This window comes from Trichosurus vulpecula, chromosome 2 (genome assembly GCF_011100635.1).
Source record: "Trichosurus vulpecula isolate mTriVul1 chromosome 2, mTriVul1.pri, whole genome shotgun sequence".
In the NCBI taxonomy this organism is placed as follows: domain Eukaryota; kingdom Metazoa; phylum Chordata; class Mammalia; order Diprotodontia; family Phalangeridae; genus Trichosurus; species Trichosurus vulpecula.
The window spans coordinates 172,032,841-172,053,020 of record NC_050574.1 but is presented as its reverse complement, the minus strand read 5'-3'; the positions used below and the strand labels follow the sequence as shown (position 1 = coordinate 172,053,020).

At 42.0% G+C, this 20,180-nt stretch overlaps 1 protein-coding gene across 1 annotated transcript in view; it reads left to right on the top strand.

Annotated features, from left to right (window-relative positions):
- SNX19 (sorting nexin 19) overlaps positions 1-17,624 on the top strand; it is a 66,823-nt gene extending 49,199 nt beyond the window's left edge. Inside the window, exons 9-11 of the mRNA XM_036743480.1 lie at positions 10,264-10,448; positions 11,098-11,185; positions 13,306-17,624. Of these exons, the coding sequence (XP_036599375.1) occupies positions 10,264-10,448; positions 11,098-11,185; positions 13,306-13,438 (406 nt within the window). The 3' untranslated portion in view covers positions 13,439-17,624. The remainder of the gene's footprint in view (positions 1-10,263; positions 10,449-11,097; positions 11,186-13,305) is intronic.
- The last annotated feature ends 2,556 nt before the right edge of the window (positions 17,625-20,180 follow it).

Here is a 20,180-nt window from a genome sequence, read left to right as displayed (position 1 = left end):
CCACATAATTGGGGGAAGGGGAACCACTCAAGATGCCCTTTAGAATTCTGAGAATGGCCGTACGTGCTTGGATATGTGTTTGTGAAAGAGACAAAGAGATACAGCAGAGACACAGGAGACAGACTCAGAAATAGAGAGACTAAAAGACAGACAGAGACAAAGACAGAGAGAGAGAGCAACCTGTTTTAGAAACTAAATTACCTCTCACAAATCCCAGAGGGCTGTTTTTCTCTTCCAGACTGTTACTGCCCAGGGCAGCTCAAACATTCATCTTTTAAGACCACATACCCTACCACAGATCTCTGTAAACAGGAAAGCTTTGCAGCCTGTCATGTTCCCCCCAGGTTTCCTGGGGCTAAGAAGTAAAAACTGACCCATCCCAAATGTCCCAGCGAAATCCTTTTAAAGTGTGTATTCTGGAAGGAAAGCGGGGAGGGAGTGGGGTTAGTAGGAAGGAGGTGGCCAGGGGGTAAATTCTTTAAAAATTGATTTTATTTTTCTTTCTCAGGTGCTTCTCATCTTTGAAATAGGGTATGAAAAATGGGAGCATAGAATATTTTGTCTGCTCTCCAGACTCTTTTCTTTTCAGTCTTTGAATGTTTCATTTTTTTCTAGTTTGCATGTGTCTGCTGATGTTCCTGGAAGTGACTCTTACAGAAACCCTTGGTTGACCAATTCTGTGCCAAGGGGTCTGTAGTGGATGACCGAGGCCTTATCTTTGTCAGCAGCTGGTGTTTGACTGGGAGAGTCTAGCCCTCTCTAGGCCTCTGGTTACTGGTTTCTCAACATTTTTGTTTTATCCATCTAATCTATGCAGTGGATAGAGCATAGAGTGCTGGACCTGGAGTCAGGAAAACCTGAGTTCAAATTTAGCTTCAGACGCTTATGAGCTGTGCGACCCTGGGCAAGTCACTTAACCTCCCTCAGCCTCAGTATCCTCATCTGTAAATTGGGAATAGTAGTAGCACCTTCTTCTCGGGGCTGTGAGGATCCAGTGAAATAATATCTGTAAAGTGCTTTGCAAAACTTAAAGCACTGTGTAAGTGCTAGCCTTTATTATTGTTGCTGCTGTCACCTTTAAATATATTTTTCTTCTATACAATATTCCAATTTTGTGTTCAAGGCAATATGATGTAGTCAGAAAAATCATGACTTTGCAGTCAGGAAAGACAAGGTTAAATTCCACTTCTAACACTTACTAGCTTATGACTGTTGAGTTTGAGCTCCTTGAGGAGCCGTTTTACAGATTGCAGGGGGGAGTGGTGGTGTATCCCCAGTAAAAAGTAGTAGGAGGGCGTAGTGGAAAGAGAACGAGTTTCAGAGATGGGAAGACCTGAGCTTAAGTCCTGCCTCTGACAGACTGACTATGCGACCCTGGATAAGTCACTTATCCCTGAATACCTCCAGTCAACTTTCTAATACTTTTAACTAGCAGTGCAGGAGTTGGTCCGCATTGAGAGAGGATGTTTCCCAGCTAGGAGTTCCTTATTCCAACGAAATCACAAAGTTCAAGTTTTTAAAAATTCCCAGAAGCAAACATAGTGACTTGCACATAGTAGGTGTACAAATATCTGTTGAATCTAATTGAACTTGTTCCTCTTCTCTGACCTTCAGTTTCCCTCTCTGTAAAATCTTACTATTCATTAACAAGCATTTGTTAAGTAGCTGTTTTTGCCAGTCAGTGAGGGAGGAAATGTGACTGAGTTATACCTACGGCATCTTCCAGACAGGGTTGTTATGAGGGTCAAGTTTTAATACTAAAATACTGAGCAAATATTGGGCTATTGTAAAAATTAATTTTAGAGAGAGCGTCCCTTAGAAACTCAGAGGGTCTTGTATAAATCCTTAGTAGGCTCCTTGAAGACAAGGGCTGTTGTAATTTTGTCTTCATATCTCAAGTGCTTCATGGGCCTGGTGCTTAGCAAATGCGTGTTGATCGATTAATTGACATGAGGTTATCTAGAAATATTGCAAACTTTATAAATAAGGATATCTGGTAATATTTCACACTTTATAAATAAATACCTGAGGCCCAAAGAGAACAAGTGAGTTACCTAAAATCAGACATATGGTATACAAGTAACAAAGCTAGTTCTTGTACTGCATGTACTCTTTCTAACACCCCGTTCTGCCTTTTTGTTGGATTGGGGAGATAGTTTAATATTCAATTAAGATTCTTATAAATGCACAGAAATGTGTATAGAACATGAACAAAGTATCATGTTGAAGAGAAAACCATTCATTGTTCATTTCAGGCTTGAGTTAAAATATATGCTTACTTTGGGCATAATCTGAGAAGTCTTCCTTTTGGTCACCTTTGAAGAGGGAAAGTTATTAGTATGATTAGTTCCACCAAATAGCAATAGAGGGACACAGAAAAAAATTGGCCTGTCCCATGCCCCATGAACGTATGTGAAAAAGAAAATCGGTATCTTTTGTTCTAAGTTTGTTTCATTTTTATTGAAGACCCAGACTTTGATCTGATAAACCTCACCTTCCTCCAGTAATTACTAAAATCAGTTCCCAATAATTCATTTGTTCTCACAATAAATAATGGACCCCATTGGCAGTCTGATGAAGTCCACAGACCCTTTCTCAGAGCAATTTTGTAAATGCATAAAATAAAACACATAGGATTAAAAATGAAACCGATTATTTTGAGATACAATGATCAAGTTTAAAAAACAAAACACGTTTAAGGTCAAGAACCCCTGTTTTAGAGGGGAGAAGTTGGGAGGTCCTATGTCCCTAGGTTCTTCTTGCATATGGGCCCTTTAGATCTCTGGAGCGATTTGCAGGTCACTTAAGCTGTCTCCCTTCAGCCACCCTTCTTCATAAACAGGGATAGCAATCTGTGCTACCAGATCCCTTTGGTAAGGCATCTTAGACTTGCTGAATGAAAAGCCCTATAAAAAGACTGAGCAGCCCTAAGAATAACAAATCGGATCGTGGTGGCTATTTCGGGGACTGGATGGCTTTGTGCCTTTGATGCCGCTCTTGATCTCCATTGATGTTTGCCATTCTTGCCCTGCCATTACCTTTCAGGCTTCCTATTCTGAGCACTATTCTTGGGCTGTGGGCTTGAGAGAACGGAGCCTCAGGACTGGAATGCCTTGCTTGAGAGGAATGTAGACTGTCTGGCATGGTGGAGGTTAAATAAAGTTTGCCTTGGCAACTCCTCTCTGCTATTGGACAGGTGACAAGTCACTCGGGTACAAGGGTGATGGCATAAACTACCAGGGCCTATGGACCTGTAAGTCACCACCTATGAGGCTCTTCTAGCCTGGCATATAGTAGGCCCTATATAAATGCTTCATCACAACCCCTTCCCCCTCCTAGGCATGGGCAGAAGGAACAAGATAGCTCCCCTATGATGGATCCCTGAGCCAGGTTTTGCCTCAATTTATACTGGGAAGATTGGACAGATAGGAGGCTAAAGTAGACCAGATAAACAAAGATTGATTCCCTTCTAATTCTCAAATTCTATGATTTCCCCATAGGTAGAAGCTATACATCATTTTTATATTACAAATCTAAGCTTTGAAATCTTTGTTGTTGTTGTTGAGCCATGTTCAGTTATGTTGGACTCTTTGTGCCCCTATTTGGGGTTTTCCTGGCAGAGATACTAAAGTGGTTTGCCACTTCCTTCTCTAGCTCACTTTACAGATGAGGAAACTGAGGCAAGCAGGGTTAACTGACTTGCCCAGGGTCACGCAGCTATTTAGTATCTGAGGCCGAATTTGGACTCAGGGAGATGAGTCTTGCTGACTCCAAGCCTGGCACTCTATCTCCTGTGCCACCTAGCTGCTCCAAATAAAGTTTAGAGAGCGTTAGCCTATGAGGATGGCATTTCCTGGCAAACCCATACCAAGTAGGAGTTGTGACTTGCCCAGGGTCACACAGATAGTAAGTGTCTGAGGCTGGATTTGAACTCAGGTCTTCCTGACTCCAGGCGCAGCACTCTACCTACTGAGCCACCTTTGAGATCTTCAGGCACAGCAACTCTGTGAGCTTTACAAGAATATGGGATTGGAATGTTGACCAACGTACTTGAGTTTGGCTAACACAGGAGAGAGAGGTAGATGACCTCCTCTATGATTGCTAGGTGCTATTGGGCTTTTTAAGCCCAAGCAGACTTAGAGGATCATAGATTTGGAGATGGAAGAAATTTCAGAGGCCATTGAAATCAACACATTCATTTTATGAATGAGGAAATGGAGGCTGAGAGGTCTATGTTACATACCTTGCTCGAGGTCACACAGCTGCTGAGTGTCTGTGGCAAGATTTGAATACAGGTCTTTCTGATTCCAAGTTCAGCACACTCCCATTATCGCCACTCTTATCTGTGAAGACGAAAATGTTTAGGTTGTTTTTATGGGTGAAAGCAAGAGAAAATTGAAAAGCAATTACAATTATATTAGCATACAGAACAGTAACAAGTTTATATGTTCATAAGTCTTCCTGAGACTTCTTCTAAATTATCTGGCCAGGGCCAAGAGAACAAATGACTTTGAGTTATTCTTTCAAGTGAGGCCCTCTAATGAAGACAATGATGGCTGGCACTTCCCCTTGGAATTCAATATATGCATGCTAACTTAGAGTCTATAGAAAATATATAGAAAATACACAAAGAGCTTAACATGGGGGAAAAGCCCCTGTTATTAATATAGCTATGTTTGAACGCATATATTTCCAGAAAGCAGTGTGCCTTCATTGCATTTCCCAAAGGATGGCACTTGTACTTACAAAATTGCGAGAAGCAAACATATCTTTATTCATGACATAAGAAAGGTCACAGAAACCGGTCTCCTTATTTCAAGTGTCTCCCCACTCCAACCCGTTTTCCATTTGTTTGTTTATTGTTTGTCCTTTGTTCTGTTCTCAAAGGACCAATGACATCCAGAGGGTGGTGTCTTGACTTGCATGTGAATTGGAATTAAGTGAGGCAGAGCTGTGCAAAGTTGTGATTTTTCTAAAGGATAGGTCTGATCATCACACACACACACACACACACACACACACACACACACACACACACACACACAGGGAGTTCCAGTGGCTTCTGATTTCCTTCAGGCTCAAATTTAAATTCCTATTTTTGGCATTTAAAACTCTTTATAACCTGGTCCCTTCCTTCCTTTCCTCATCCCCCTCCACAAACCCTCTAATCCATCTACACTGACCTACTTGTAGTTCTTCAAACACGACACACCACCTCATATCGTCATGCTTTGCAGGGCTGTCTGCCATTTTTTAGAATTTTCCGCCCCCTCAATTCACCTCCTGGTTTCCCTGGTCCTTTCCAGGTCCTCCAGCTACTAGTGCCTTTTCCTTTCAGGTTACCTTCCATCTACTTTTTACATGTGTTATTATTTACATGTTGTTAGAATATGAATTCTTTGCAGTCAGAGACTATTTTGTTAGTCATCAACAGGTATTTATTAAGTATGTACTATGTGCCAAGCACTAGGTATACAAAGAAATGCAAAAACAGCCCCTGGCTTCATGGAGCTTGGATTCTATTGGCGGACAAAATTTAAATTACCGAGGTAGGTCAGTTCACTTGGACCAGAGAGTTTATGGAGGGGAGTAAAGCATAAGGAGAATGGAAAGGTAGGAAGAGGCCAGAGAATGGAGAGCTTAAAATGTCCAAAAGAGTGGCCTACGTTTGATCCTAAAGAAAAGAGGAAGTATTGATGTTCATTGAGCAGGGATGGGACTGGGAGGAGGGCATATGGGGGAGAGGGGGAGTAACATGTAGAAAGCAACCAGGAGTCAATGGCCTTGATTCTATGTCATATGAAGACAGATTGAAAGATTTGGGGTTACTGGAGCTGTAGAAGAGAAAACTCAAAGGGGAGACAATTATCTCCAAGTATTTGAATGACTATCAAGTGTAAATGGGTTTATAGTTGTCCTGTTTCATTCCACGGGATCTGGTTTTCAGGAACAATCGGTGGACATTTGTATCAGTAAGGTAATAATAACAGTGTAGATAATTGTGAAAGTGCCTATGTGGTTCTGTATCACAAAGTATAGGTAGAAAGGTAGAAAAGGCAAACCATTCATTCAGACACCAGAGAACCATATCCCACAAGCCACTTATCCAATCTATCAGAGCAGTAAAACATTCAATGCACAATATCAAAACATGGAGCTTCGCCATCCCAAAACCTCTCTGACCCCATGCTGGGAAACAAATTCACAGTACAGCTAAGTCAGCCTGTTCAGCTCTATCATGACAGTGGCCATTAGCAGCCATAACTGCGCTTGCTCGCCCTCTCTCTCTTTCTCTCTTCTTCTTCTTCTTCTTCTTCTTCTTCTTCTTCTTCTTCTTCTTCTTCTTCTTCTTCTTCTTCTTCTTCTTCTTCTTCTTCTTCTTCTTCTTCTTCTTCTTCTTCTTCTCCTTCTCTCTCCTTCTCTCTCCTTCTCTCTCCTTCTCTCTCCTTCTCTCTCCTTCTCTCTCCTTCTCTCTCCTTCTCTCCCTCCCTCCCTCTCTCTCCCTTCTCCCCCCATTTCCTGTGACATAACTTCCTTTACCTGTCAGAAACCTCCTCCCACCACACATGACCTAGGCTCCCTGTGATATAAGCAGGTCACATGGTCTATTGATGGATGGGAAAGATCTTCAAATCTAAATTGCTACTACAACATTGCAAAGAGGTAAATTTAGGATAACTATCAGGAAAAACTTCCTAACAATTGGAGCTATCCCAAAGTGGAATCCTGTCTCAGTAGGTGGCAAATTCTCCTTTCTTGAAGGTCTTTAAGCTGGATGACCATTGTTTGGCTACCTTATGGGTTGATTTAGATATCCAGTGAGATCCCTTCAAGCCCTAAAATTCTGTGACTGTGTAACATGGATGAAGTCCCAGTCATCAGGAAAACTAAATCACTCATACGATACTACTTTAAAGGAGAAACTCGCAGTGGTCATCACTACACTGCCTCCTGGAAGGTGGCCCAACAGGAAATAAACATTATATGTCTTCACAGGGAAAATATTTCTAATAAAGCCCCTCTGATTAATATGTGAAAGAAATGAAAAAGCACTTATTAAGCGCTTAATGAAAGATTAGACTTCTGCTTGGTGCAGAAGTAGAACCGGTGGATGAAAGTTACATAATGGTTCTTGTTCTTTGTCCTTCTTTCTTGAAGAGGACCATGACATCAAGGAGGTGATGCCATGACATGCAAGTGAATTGGATTTAAGGGAGGGAGGGCTGTGCAAAGTCACCAGAAGTCACCAAAGTCACTTTCTCCTCTGGAAGCATCTGGGTCCAGTGGCAAGATATAGATCAGGATGACTGGAGATGGCCCTGGATGCAGGGGAAGACCTCGGCCTTTTTAAGCTAAGGTCTTTCCCAGACCTCATTTCAACTCCCCACTAAAAGTCTATCGTAATTGGTGTTTCCTAGGTGTCTTTTTAGGGAAGCATTTTCCAATGTCTTGCTTTCAGAGTTTCATGGTAGAAGTTGGAAATCATCTGACTACCTTGTTCAATAGATTTCATCTCATTATACCATGGAACTTTTTTTAAAAACTGGATCTCTCCCTATTTTGTTTAAGCTGGAAGTGTAGTGACCATTCACAGGCCTGATCCCAATACTAACCATCACAGAAGCTTTAACCTGCTCCATTTTTCCGATCTGGACCTCCTTAAGTAGTTTGGTGGCCCTCCACTCCCAAAGGCTCCCATATTGATGGGAGGACAGAGAGCCAATCAGCTTTAGCCCTACTTCAGTTTAGAATTCCCAGACTCAAGCAATCCACCAGCCTCCACTTTCCCAATAGCAGGGATTATAGAAGTATTCCATGAGAAGGTTCCTAATAATTCAACTTTTCCAAAAGTCACTGGTGGTTTTGATTGGAAGATTCAATCCACCAAGCATTTCTCAAGTGCCTTCTGTATGGTGATAGGGACTAGAAGGATGAATGATCACTTGAGTAAGTTACAAGAAGGAGTCGTGTTTTAGGTAGTAGTTAGGCCCAACAACCTCTGAGGTCCTTTCTAACTCTTAAGAGTCTGAGTTTGTTGAGGTAGCAGATGGGGACAAAGGAAAGGGAAGGAGTTGAGAGGGGCAGTGAAGAAAGAATCAACAATATTTGATGACTGGACTGAAGGAAGAAGGGTACAAGGAAGAGGGATTTAGGTAAATATTACAAATAACTTCTGACTCAAGGTTTGTAAATTCATGAAACAGTACCAAGAGAGGATATGAATCTCTTTTTTTGGAGATTGCCCAAAGGCAGGAGCATAACATTAACTGTCATCTTAAGGTGCTGGGTCTAAAATTTGATAACCTTGTCTTATTTTTATATTGGAGGTAATTGGGGGGTTAAGTGACTTGCCCAGGGTCACATAGCTAGTAAGTGTCTGAGGCTAGGTTTGAACTTGGGTCCTCCTGATTCCAGGGAGGGTGGCACTCTATCCACTGTGCCACCTAGCTTCCCCCATAACCTCATTTTAAAGAACTGGCTTATTTCTAAGCCAGGAAAGAAAGCTGACTTCATTTTAGTCTGTCCTTGCTTAGATATAGTTTCTTTGTTCCTCAGCTATCACTCAGCTCATGTATCTTGCTCTAGTCTTTGGCCTGTCAATCAAATCGGTGATTATTTAGAATCGATATGTGTATAATGTTGTGCTGGGTGGAGGTAACATATTCAATGAAATATAAGACATAATCCCTACCCTGATGTACCTCACCCTGTGCCCAGGGACATCTCTGTTAAGAGTAACCTCACTTCCATTACCACCATGCCTCATCCTTGAAATACCTAGATTAATTTATATGCTGCCCCCCTTGACTACACAGCCCTCCTGCTACCCGCCATGATAGCAAGAATCAGCTCCCTCAGCTCAGAAAGAGCCACAAACCAGAGGTTTTTCATGCCATGCTGACATGCTTTCCTCATCTCCTACAACAAAGCCTTCATTAAAATTCAAGAAGGCTTCTCTAAGGAGATTTTAACAAGCATTCTTAAGAAGGCTTTTGAGGAAACTTAGGGTCACTTGGTGACTTTTTGAGTCAAGGAACCAGAGATGTTTGCTTGGCTGCCCTTTTGCTCCTCATAAATGTTTCTGTAGCAAGCTTAAGGGTTAGAGAGCAAATTTTTCTTTCTGCCGAGTTCAACTTTGAGGACCCATTTCCACTCGGTCTCTGCATAACTATTTGTGTGCTAAATACTGGAATAAGCCAGGGTTCCCTGACCTTTTTCAGTCCCTGTAACCCTCGGCCTTCAGTAAACCTTCCTGTGCCCCTTACTCAACATGAAAGGAAATACAATTCTAGAGTTTGCCATGCTTATGCACACGAGAAATAACATAGACTAATTTTTCATGACAACAACTCTATTTGGTACAAAACATTTTAGCATCACAAAGTTATTCAGTGTTTATCAGAATACAGCCAAATAAATCAGAGAAACCTTGGTTCCATTTCTTGCTCACAAATAGGTTTATTTTCGGCATAGTTTTTGAAAGCAATACCCATATGGTCATGTTCAGCCTTCAATTTGTTTCTGGGTAGCACAGAGGATAGAGTCAAGAGGAAGGAAGACCTGAGTTCAAATGCAGCCTCAAGTCACTTAACCTCTCTTTGCCTCAATTTCCTCATATGTAAAGTGGGGATAATAATAGCACCTACCTTCCAGGGTTGTGAGGATCAAACGAGATAGTGAGCATGTGATAAATGTCAGCTATTTTATTATGCACAAGGTTGAGAATCGTGATTTCACAGACATAAGCTATAATAAATGGAATGTTGCAATGGAATAATTATCATTGTTTATCAAATATTCCCCATATCCCCTTAACAAGCTTCTTGTACCCTTTAGGGATCTGAGTGGCCCGGGCTGGGAACCCTTTACCTAAGCTGAGGACTGGCTGTAAATACCTGGTCCTTGTGTTCAAGGAGCTTACCACCTGGTTGAAGAGATTAACCTACCCATGTGAAACAAGTAGGCATAAAACGACATAGAACCAGGTGCCAAGAGGAGTGATGCAGACACTAACCGCTGTTGAGTTCTGAGGGAGAGATCACTATGGGCTGAACTAGTTGGGAAAAGCGGCACTGATTAACTTCTACATTCACAAAACCTGAGAAAAGGAAAACAAAACAAAACAGCAATTTGCATAATCGAGGCAGTCATGTGAAATGTCTGCACATTCAAATGAATATTTTTACAGGGAAATACTTTCAGCCCATCTGGGTCATCCATCTCAACTCTTGTCTCCCTCCCTTTCCTCCCCTCCCCTGGCAGGTGGCTCGAGGTACAGGTAGCTAATCTGACGTGCCCTCAGCGCTGGGTCCAGTATCTCCGGCTCCTGCAGGAGTCCATCTGGCCGGGGGGCACTCTGCCAGTGCTGCCGAAGCCACTGAGAACGCAGAAACAGAAGGAGGCTACTGAGGAGCAAGCTCTGCAAAGTCTGATGGGAGTCCTGCCAGGTGAACCAGCCATCATACAATCAGCTAACCACACAGACAATACTGACCCCTCTCCCACAGGCTACACCCCTTCTTTATAGTCTAGTTCTGAGAGCCCTCGAAGTTGCTCTGACTGCAGACTAAAATAAAATGATATGGAGTAATTAAGAGCCCTAGTCAAAAGACCTATATTCAAATTCCAGCTCTGTGAGTTACTACTTGTGTGACCTTGGGAAACCCAGTCTGCCTCTCTGGGTCTGTTTCCTCACCTAAAATTGGGGCAGGATGGGGAAAGAAGAATTGGACTAGATGGTCTTATGGTCCCTTCTAGATCTAAACCTGTGATCTGGCTTAGAGATCCAACTCTGCTACCTGTGTGACCTTGGACAAATAACTTTTAAATTCTCTGAGCCTGTTTCCTCATGTGTAAAATGAGGGGGCCAGATTAGGTAAATTCTAAAGTTCTTTATATAAGTAAATCCTATGACCTATTGACCTACTGATCCTCCATTCCCTTTAACTAGGAAGGGAGAGAATCAGGGCTAGGTTTCCATGTCTTTTTCACCAAGACTAAGCTAAGATGATGTCCTAAGTGCAGAGCAGAAGCTGCAGGGTACAGGGCTGAGCACCGTTGGGAAAGTTCACGAATATTTCTCTGTTTTTTCCTTAGACTTGGTAGTGGAAATCCTTGGAGCAAGCAAGTGCCGCCTGAGCTGGAGTTTGGTCCTGGAGTCTCTACAGCAGCCCCTCATCAACAGGTAGAGATGAAAAGTGTATCCTGAATGTCTACTCAGCCAATGGTAGCAACTGCCCAAGACTTGGGAGGTCAAGAGGTCTAGTTCAAAGAGTTTGAGTGATACTTCCTCCTGATTCTAGCCCCCTAAGAGCAAGAGCAGACAGTCTTCAAGAAGTCAACTGGGAAAAATCCCCAAATCTTAGACTTCTGGACAAAGTGTTGCTATCCACATCCTACCATGATCAATCTGCACCTAGGCCAGCCTCAGGCATGTTATCCTGCAGACCACTGGGCAAACAGACACTTGCTGCCTGGGGGAGTTCAATCTGGCCCTGGAGTACTAGGCATATCTCATCTTCTGCTTATTCTTGGGGGAGAAGAGGGGAATTCGGGGAGAATACTGATATGGAAAGAGATGCTAATTAGTTCATATTTAATATGTTTCTGCATGAGTGGTGTGACAAGATCCCTCTGGAGAGAAATTCTTATTGGGGAAGAATGGTGGGAAGATGTATTTACATCTTACTAGCTAGGGAAACTTAGGTAAGCTTTGGACAACATTCTTAACCTAGGGCCAACAGATTCCTTAGGAACAAATGGATAGATTTCAGGGGGTCTGTGAACTTGGATGGGAAAAAATAACATCTTTATTTTCACTAAACTCCAATTGAAATATAGCATTTCCTTCCATTATTTTTTTTTGAGAAAGGGTTCCATAGGTTTCACCAGACAGCCAAAAGTGTCCATGACACAAAAAGGTTAAAAACCACTAATAAAGTGGGAAGAGCGTTATATTTGCAATCAGAAACACCTGGGTTCATATCCCACTTCCAACACTCACTAGCAGAGTGACTTGAGCAAAAATCACTTAATGACTCAGGGTCTTGGTTTCCTCGTCTATAAAATGAAGAGACTGAAATCAATGACCTCTAAGAGCTAAATCTATAATCCTATAAATAATTTTCCTTCTCTGGGCCTCAGTTCCTTCATCTATAAAATGATTGTTGTTTATCCTTCGCTCTTGAAGACCATGACATCACAAAGTTGATGCCATGACATGAAAGTGAATTGGATTTAAGTGAGGGAGGGCTGTGCAAAGTCACCAGCCTCACTTTCTCCTCTGCAGCCATCTGGGTCTAATGACCAGATACACATCAGGAAGACTGGAGACGGCCCTAGAAGCAATGGAAGACCTCGGCCTTTTAAAACTAAGTAGAACACAATGGTGTCACCACTTGGGTGGGGTCTGGATAGAGGAGAAGGCTAGCTCAACCTTCAGAGACTGAAGCCTTGAAATGAGGATAAAAAAGGGAGAAAACTGAATCTCCCAAAACTGGTTATTCATAATCATTTCTCTCACTGAAGAGGAGATTCTTCATCCAATCTCACCTTGAGGGCTTTGAGTGATGAGAAATTGTAGCCCATGAATCAGGCCATCACATTTTTAATTATTGAAACTTTTTCCCCTTACATTGAATTGAAACTTTCCTCTCTACAACTGCCATCCACTGCTTCTAGTTTTGTCCGCTAAGGGCAATCAAAATAAGTCTAATCTCTCCTCCATATACCTGCCTTTTGAGTACTTACAACTCCAGTTTTTATGGCACTATAAAGTTTGTAGAGCTATTCACTCCCATGAACCCAGTCAAATGAGTAGTGTAATTATAACCCCCATTTACAGATGAGGAAACTGAGGTTCCAAAATATTAATTACTTGCTGATGATCTTATAGCTAGTAAGTATCCAAAGCAGCATTCAAACCTATGCCTCCTAAGTCCAACATTATTCTGTGCTAAACACTAATGGCCCTTTCTAAGTTTCTTCTTCAGGTAAAATATCCACAGTACCTTCAACCAGTTCATTTTCATATAGTATGACTTAAAATCCCCTCACAATCCTCTGGACTCTTTCTTGTTTGTCAATATCCTTCCAGAATTTTGGCTCCCAGAAGCAAACACAATACTGCATTTGTGTACTGAGCAGAGAAGTACAGAACAGGACTGTCAACTCTCATTCTGAACACTGCGCCTTTATTAATGCAACTCAAGATCACAAGTTTGTTGTTGTTGGCCACCATATTGCACCACTGACTCACTTATCTTGTAATCTACTAAAACCCTACTATTTGTTGGTTCATTTCAGGCACTTAATTTATTGCCTCTGGGATATCATCCTGGAGTTCCTGGATCTCAGTGCCTCTGCTGAGGAGTCTGCCACGACCACCCCTGCTCCAGACACACCAAGTAATCCCAGGAGGATGGGGATCTCCCCTTGACTGCTGAGCATTCCTCACAAATATTCTGGATAGGACTAGAGAAAGAAAATGAATTTCCAAGTGGTAACGTTTAAGATATCTCAGCAATGCGGGAAGCAGGATGAGAAGCCTATGCTCCCTTGTGCCATAGCTGCTGTCCCCAGCAACCAATTCTATTATTGGCAAATGATCACCCAAGTTTGCAAATTAGGGACGAATGTGTCCTCTGCATGCCCATCCATTTCCATGGTTTCTTAATCCCAGTTGGGTCACTAGTAGTGGGTGGGGCCTGAAAAAATACTGGGAGCTGAAGAAGTGGTAGAGTTAGACATCCTATCCCATCCCTTTCTTTGCCAATCTCTACCATGCGACGTCAACACTTGACTATCACTTGGCCCTATGCAACTCCTTTGCTGCATGGGTTCTGGGCAAAGCAGAAGAAAACCACTGCCGGCCCTCTTAGGAAAGAGACTGCCTGTCCCTGGGACTTTCCCTCCTCCTGAAAGGAAATGAAATTCCAGGCAATGCCATCAAGTAGCAGGGAAAGTGAATTCAGCTGTCCCACTTGGTTTCTTCTCTCACCTAAGGAGAGGAGAGAGGGAAAGTCTTTTGATTCACTGCTATTGGCAAATTGACCATGCCCTCATGCAAAAGCCTGATGACAGAAGACACTAGATTGCCTCCTTGGACAGCAACATTCTTCCCGTCCTCAACTTCTGGTGAATCCCCTGAGGAATCCTCCCTCTCCTCCCACATCTTTCCTGGTAAGACCTACCCTTTAGGGAATTTTTGTTCATTTCTGCCTCCTCAAAATTTGGGAGGACTCTCGAGTTCCATTTTCCTGACATGGGAAGAAAGGAATCTACAGCTTCAACTTCCTTGGCCAGCACCTAGGAAGGAGAAAGAAAAGTCTTGCACAGAGTCAAGGAAATGTAGGTCTTCCTTATCCTGAGACATTTAAGGAATGGAACCAAGAGTCCATGGGGCTGTATCTTCACCCACTTCTAAAGGTTATGTTTCAGGGCACAAGGCATTAGGAATCTATTTTATTACACCACAAAAACTTTTTTGCTTCTTGTTCACAGATGTGTAAATAGATCTGACATATGAGGTAAGATCTATTTCCTTTGATTAAATAGAAGGCACTATTACAAGCTGCAATATGTTAAAGAGAATAAATGAGTGAAAAAATGTAGAAGATAAAAGAGGCAAAGGGAAAAGTCACAAAGGAAGGATTATGGCTCTAGAATTTAGAAGGATATTCATCGGTCATCTGTCCCAACCCCCTGATTATATAGATGAGGAAATGGAAGTGATCTATCCAAGGTCACCCAGGTAGGAAGAGGCAGTGGTAGAATAAAGATTAAGCAAACAATGGAGGGAAGAGTGAGAGATAAAGCAAAAGCAGTGGGAAAACATTGCTCTGCCCCTATAACTGGGGCTGTGCCCACTGGCATCCAACTTGGTTAAGTCTTGGGAGCTTAGACTGAGAAGGACATGAAAGCACATGAAAGCATATCAAAGTTATTAGGTAGGATGCATTGCCCAGAGAGGTGGGAGGCTATGGAATCTCTTCTGGTGGAAGTTTCAAACCACTCCTTGGATTTTTGAGCTGGCTGGCATTGTTTGCAGATGAAATTATGCCTGAAGTCTAGGAGGCTAGATGAGATAGCTTCAGTGCCCTTCACATAGTGGACACTTAATAAAGGCTTGTTGAGTGTCATTGAATTAAGGTCCTTTCCAGTTTAAGTGTACTGTGACCACTAGGCTTTCTCAGTCTCCCCAAGACCTCTCCTACCCAAAGCTATCTCCTCAAGAGGCAGCTATGACAGATTCCTTGGTAAGTGTCTTTAGGGGTATGGGATGTGCCGGGGCACTCATCCTCCTACAGCTCTTTCACCCTGAGGCCAGTATTACTGCTTTGGAAAGTTGGAGATGTCCCATCTTCTGCTTTTCCCTTTGACACATGCTCTTGGCCACCTGTCTTACCATGCTTCTCTGGGCAGCCAGCCACAGGCTGGGTGCATGTCAAATCACTAGTTCCAGCTTACACGTGGCACAAAATCAATAAATAACTGGACAGACCATAAATTGCCTGTGGTTGTAAATTCCTAAGAATCTTAAGTGGCTTCCAGCTCTGGGGAGGGCTTCCTTGGGTTCCATCTTATATAAGAAAGGCCTTCCTCCTCCCCACCTGCCCCCATAGACAAACTGTCCCTGGGCCCACTCTCTGCCCAGGAGGCAAATGAATGATAATGACAAAGGAAAAAGTCCATGGGGCTTCTCAAACAAACCCAACAAACCCGCCAGGTTTCAGGGAGCAAGTTCAGGCAGCATGGGAAGTCTTGTACCTGGGAGAGATGCCACAAATATGCAGAGCAGACCAGTCCAACTCTTGCCTTGTATTTTTTATTGTTCACTGCTGGGAACTATGTTGCAGAAGAGCAGGAATTAGGGAAATTACCCTGATCCTAGACCACGGGGATTTAGAACTAGTAGGGGTGTCAGTAGTCATCTAGTCCAATCCTCCAATTTTACAGAGGAAGGAACTAAGACCCAAGGACATCAAGTGACCCAAGGTCTCATTTCCCACTCATTAATTCATCAAAAAAAAAAATTGAGCCCCTGAGGTGCTCAATGAAGCCCTCTCGGGCCTAGAAATATGCAAAGCATTGTGGGAAGTGCAAAGATGAAGAAGCTGCCAAGGATCACCACCATCACCACTTATCTCCTATTCCTACTCCCACCCCTGGTTCTCCTTGCAATGCAGTAATGGATCACAGCTATTAATGAGAGTGGGGTACGGTAGAAAGAGTGATTGAATTCAGAGCCACGGAGCCGAGTTCAAATCCTAACTCAGCGACTTACTTGGACAAGTCATTCACCTCCCTGGGCCTCAGTTGCCTCATCTATAAAAGGAAGAAGGCAATGGACGAGATAACTCATAAGTTTCCTTCTAGTCCAGATCTATGACCCAACGACTTTTTCGTTGTTGTTCAATCGTTTTCAGTCATGGTCAACTCCTTCTGACCCCATTTGGTGTATTCTTAGCAAAGATACTGGAGTGGTTTGCCATCTCCTTCTCCAGCATTCTTTACAGATGAGGAAACTGAGGCAAACAGGGTTAAGTAACTTGCCTAGGGTCACACAGCTAGTAAGTGTCTGAAGCCAGATTTGAACTCAGGAGCTCAGTGCTCTATCTCCTTATCTCAACTAGCCGCCCCATCCATTGGCTTGGTTTCATTGTTTCTTCTTCACCAGATTCCATTTTTTCATCTCCTCAGACCTCTTGGAGACCGAGTCTCCATGGTCCTTGGCCCTTTTCCTAAGCTCTGCCTCACTAAGTCCTCCTCCAATGATCCGTTGCTTTGTCAGTGAGGTGCAAGAGAGGTGTTACCCTAGGGAAATAAAGTTCATCTAATCTGTCATCTGATCATTCTGAAATTCAGCAGCCCCCTCAGAAACTGTGTTGTTTCCCCAGGGCTGCTGTGCAAAAGAGTGTGGTGTATTTTCGTCATGCAAGCAAAGGTAAGAATGGTAGCTAACCCTGTTGGATGCAGGAGGAATCAGGAGCTAGTGGAAGAGAGGTATTTGGAGAAGGAATAGGGACTAAGTTTGTAGCTCATGATCTATCTATGTGAGCATAGCCGTGTCTCATTCCCTGAGCTTTCTTTACATCTGAGGTGCCAGAGGACATGGTAGTAACTGGCAACCATTGCTTCGGATTGGTAAAGAGCCCAGTGGGAAGATTGCAGGGACGTTGATGTTCATACTAATGACAGGGATTCCATCGGCATTGGAGTTGATCTGTTATCCCATAGCCCATGCTCCCTCCTTAACGCCTGACTTCTGCATTGGTCAGTTAGAAAGTGCCCACATGCCCAGGAGAATGGTTTGGAACGACTCTATCCCAATGACGGGGTCAAAGTAAAGTTCAAAATGTATTCATTGCTCTTGCCTGGCAGATCCTGACATCTGAGGGGGCAGCCTCACTTTGAAATACACTCCTTTTTCAGTCCTCAGTTCATGATGCCAACTCACCCATCTCTTTCCTGGATGGGATGGTGACGAGCATGAGGCAGGCTGCAGAAAAGGGAAGGAGGCACCAACATGCCCTTATCAGCACATCCAGATTGGATCTCTTGCATTTCTTCATTCGAACATCACTCACTTGAGATTCTGTTTAATAAATCATCTGAATGCTTCATTTGTTTTGTTGTGTTTGGGGGTGACTTAAAACCAAGTAGCGCTCCCAATGTAGAAACATATTTGGTGAAGGCTTTCACTTTTCCATATAGGGTCACTGGTTGCTAGTTTTGAATCCCCAGATAGTTTGGGTATTTTTTTTTAGGCAATTAGGATTAAGTAACTTGCCCAGGGTCACACAGCTAGTAAATAGGGTCACATAACTAGTAAGTGTCTGAGGTCACATTTGAACTCAGATCCTCCTTACTCCAGGGCCAGTGCTCTATCCACTGTACCACCTAGATGCACAGGCACAAGCCCTTTTCCCCACCCCATGCCCCCAGCTAGTTCTACTGCTCTCCATCAGTCAGTTTTTGTTCATGGAATACAAAACTAACTTTGACACTAGCCAAACTATAATATGATTAACAAGGCAAATCTACAATTGAATTTTTAAAAATGCATTTGTTTTCTGTTTCTCCTTAATAGGGTGTCCCAAAAATCTTAGTGCAGCTTTAAACTTTAATAAGTTCAGATCTTTAATTGCTACAAATTTACAAAAAACATTTGAAAAGGTTAATTATGTAAATTGTTAAGTACTTATATGTTTCTTATTAAAATTCAACATAAACACTTTCTTGTACTATAGATCATTCTGGTTGATTTTTTTTAGCTTTGCAAAAGCTTTCCTCTGTTGCTCAGTGATTGAAAGGACTTAGATCAATCAAATAATGAGGTTTTGATGTATCCATGACCATTTTGATGTGACCCCACAAGAAAAGTCTAATGGAGATAGATCATGTGACCAAGGCAGCCAGTAAAGAGGATATCCCCTACTGATCCATGAGTCTGAAAGTGTCATCCAGAAACTGTCGCACCCTTAGTACATCTTCTTAAAACATTATTATTTGAAAGTCACTAAACAAAATAAGTGCAAAATAAATTTAAATAAATAGTTTCAAATGACTTTTGCTAACTTAATAGCACTTATACTTCTGAAATTATTAGAGTTTAAAACTTCACTAAGACTTTTCAGGATACCGTATGTACATATTTGCGTGTGTGTAGATTTGTGTTATACATACAAATATATTACTCTCCTCCATAATGCACTAAGATTTCTGGCACAGCATGTATATAAATGTGTATATAGTTATACAAATATACAAATATAGTTATATAAGCTTCTCCATTTTGCACTAAGATTTCTGGGACAAGATGTATATAGGTTTGTGTATTTATGTGTGTTGTACATACAAATATATTTATGTATTCTCCATTATGCACTAAGATTTCTGGGACAATGTGTATATAAGTGTATGTGTGTGTATATCTGCATTGTGCATGGAGATGTTTCTATATGTTCTCCTCCGTTATGATATATAACTAAGAGCCGCCTAAAATTAAGTGCAGAGGCAATGACCGGGCAAGGAGAACTACAAAGTACCTTCTTGTAATTCTATGTTGTGAAGACTGATGTCCTTTACATGAGGCCAAGCCGGCTTACCTTGGATTGACTGGGATTTGGTGATCTGGAATCAATCACCCGCATTCCTTCCTGATAAGCTGTCGGTCACATCACCCATTTTGCTTTGTCTGTTCTTGAAGCTTCATCTCATCCCTGTAGCCATGAAGATTATTTGTGACTGAGCAAGATGGCCCTATTCTGTATCTCACCATTAGTAAAGAGAGACCCTTTTAAGAAAATAAATATTCTTTTGGAGTTTATATCCTTTACAAATCCTGCCCATCTGGAGTCCCAATTAAAGCTGAAAATGTGCCAGTTCCCATCCAGCTTCATGTGGTTTGTGATGAAAGTTTGTCTTTTATTGTCTATAATTCCAAATGACTCAATAATAGTCAGGGCTGCTTTGACTTGGGCTTCACCTCCCTCTAAGAGACTCACGAATAAACCACTGATCTTTGTTTTAAGATAAAGTCTCTCTTTCAAACTAAAGGGCTATGTTTGGTTGGGGAGGGGCATATCTCAAGCATAGTATCTGTAGATAGCCATGGAACCGAGTTAGGCATCTGGCTCCATACACTTAGCCCAGGCAGCTAGAAAGGGGGGAAATCTCCACTTTTGTCAGCTGTTGCCAGTACTACTCCAAAGACAACCTTACTAGGGGTGTGGGAATCTTTAGGCCTTAGGCCAAGAAAGTCTGAAAAACTGAATCCCATAAAAGACACAGCTTTGCTTGAGAGTAAAATATATTTTTCTTTAAAAAAAGAAATAGAAATTTAATTATAACTGCCAAGAACATGGAACTATTTTGGAAAATGTCAAAGCAGTAGTACAGATACAAATCTAGTAAAAGTCAAAGATCCAAGCCCATGGATTATTAGTTCAATATATAATTCTACTATTCATTGACACAATACTTTAGCAGTGAATCTACTAATAGTACCAGCAAATAAATTGTTTCTAAGCAAGAAATATACAATTCTATTGAAATGATATGTTTTATTATATTAACAATAGCTACCTTTTACATCATATTTTAAGATGTGCAAAGTGCTTTTCAAATATTATTTCTTTTAACTCTCACGACAACTTTGAGACATAAGTGTAATTATT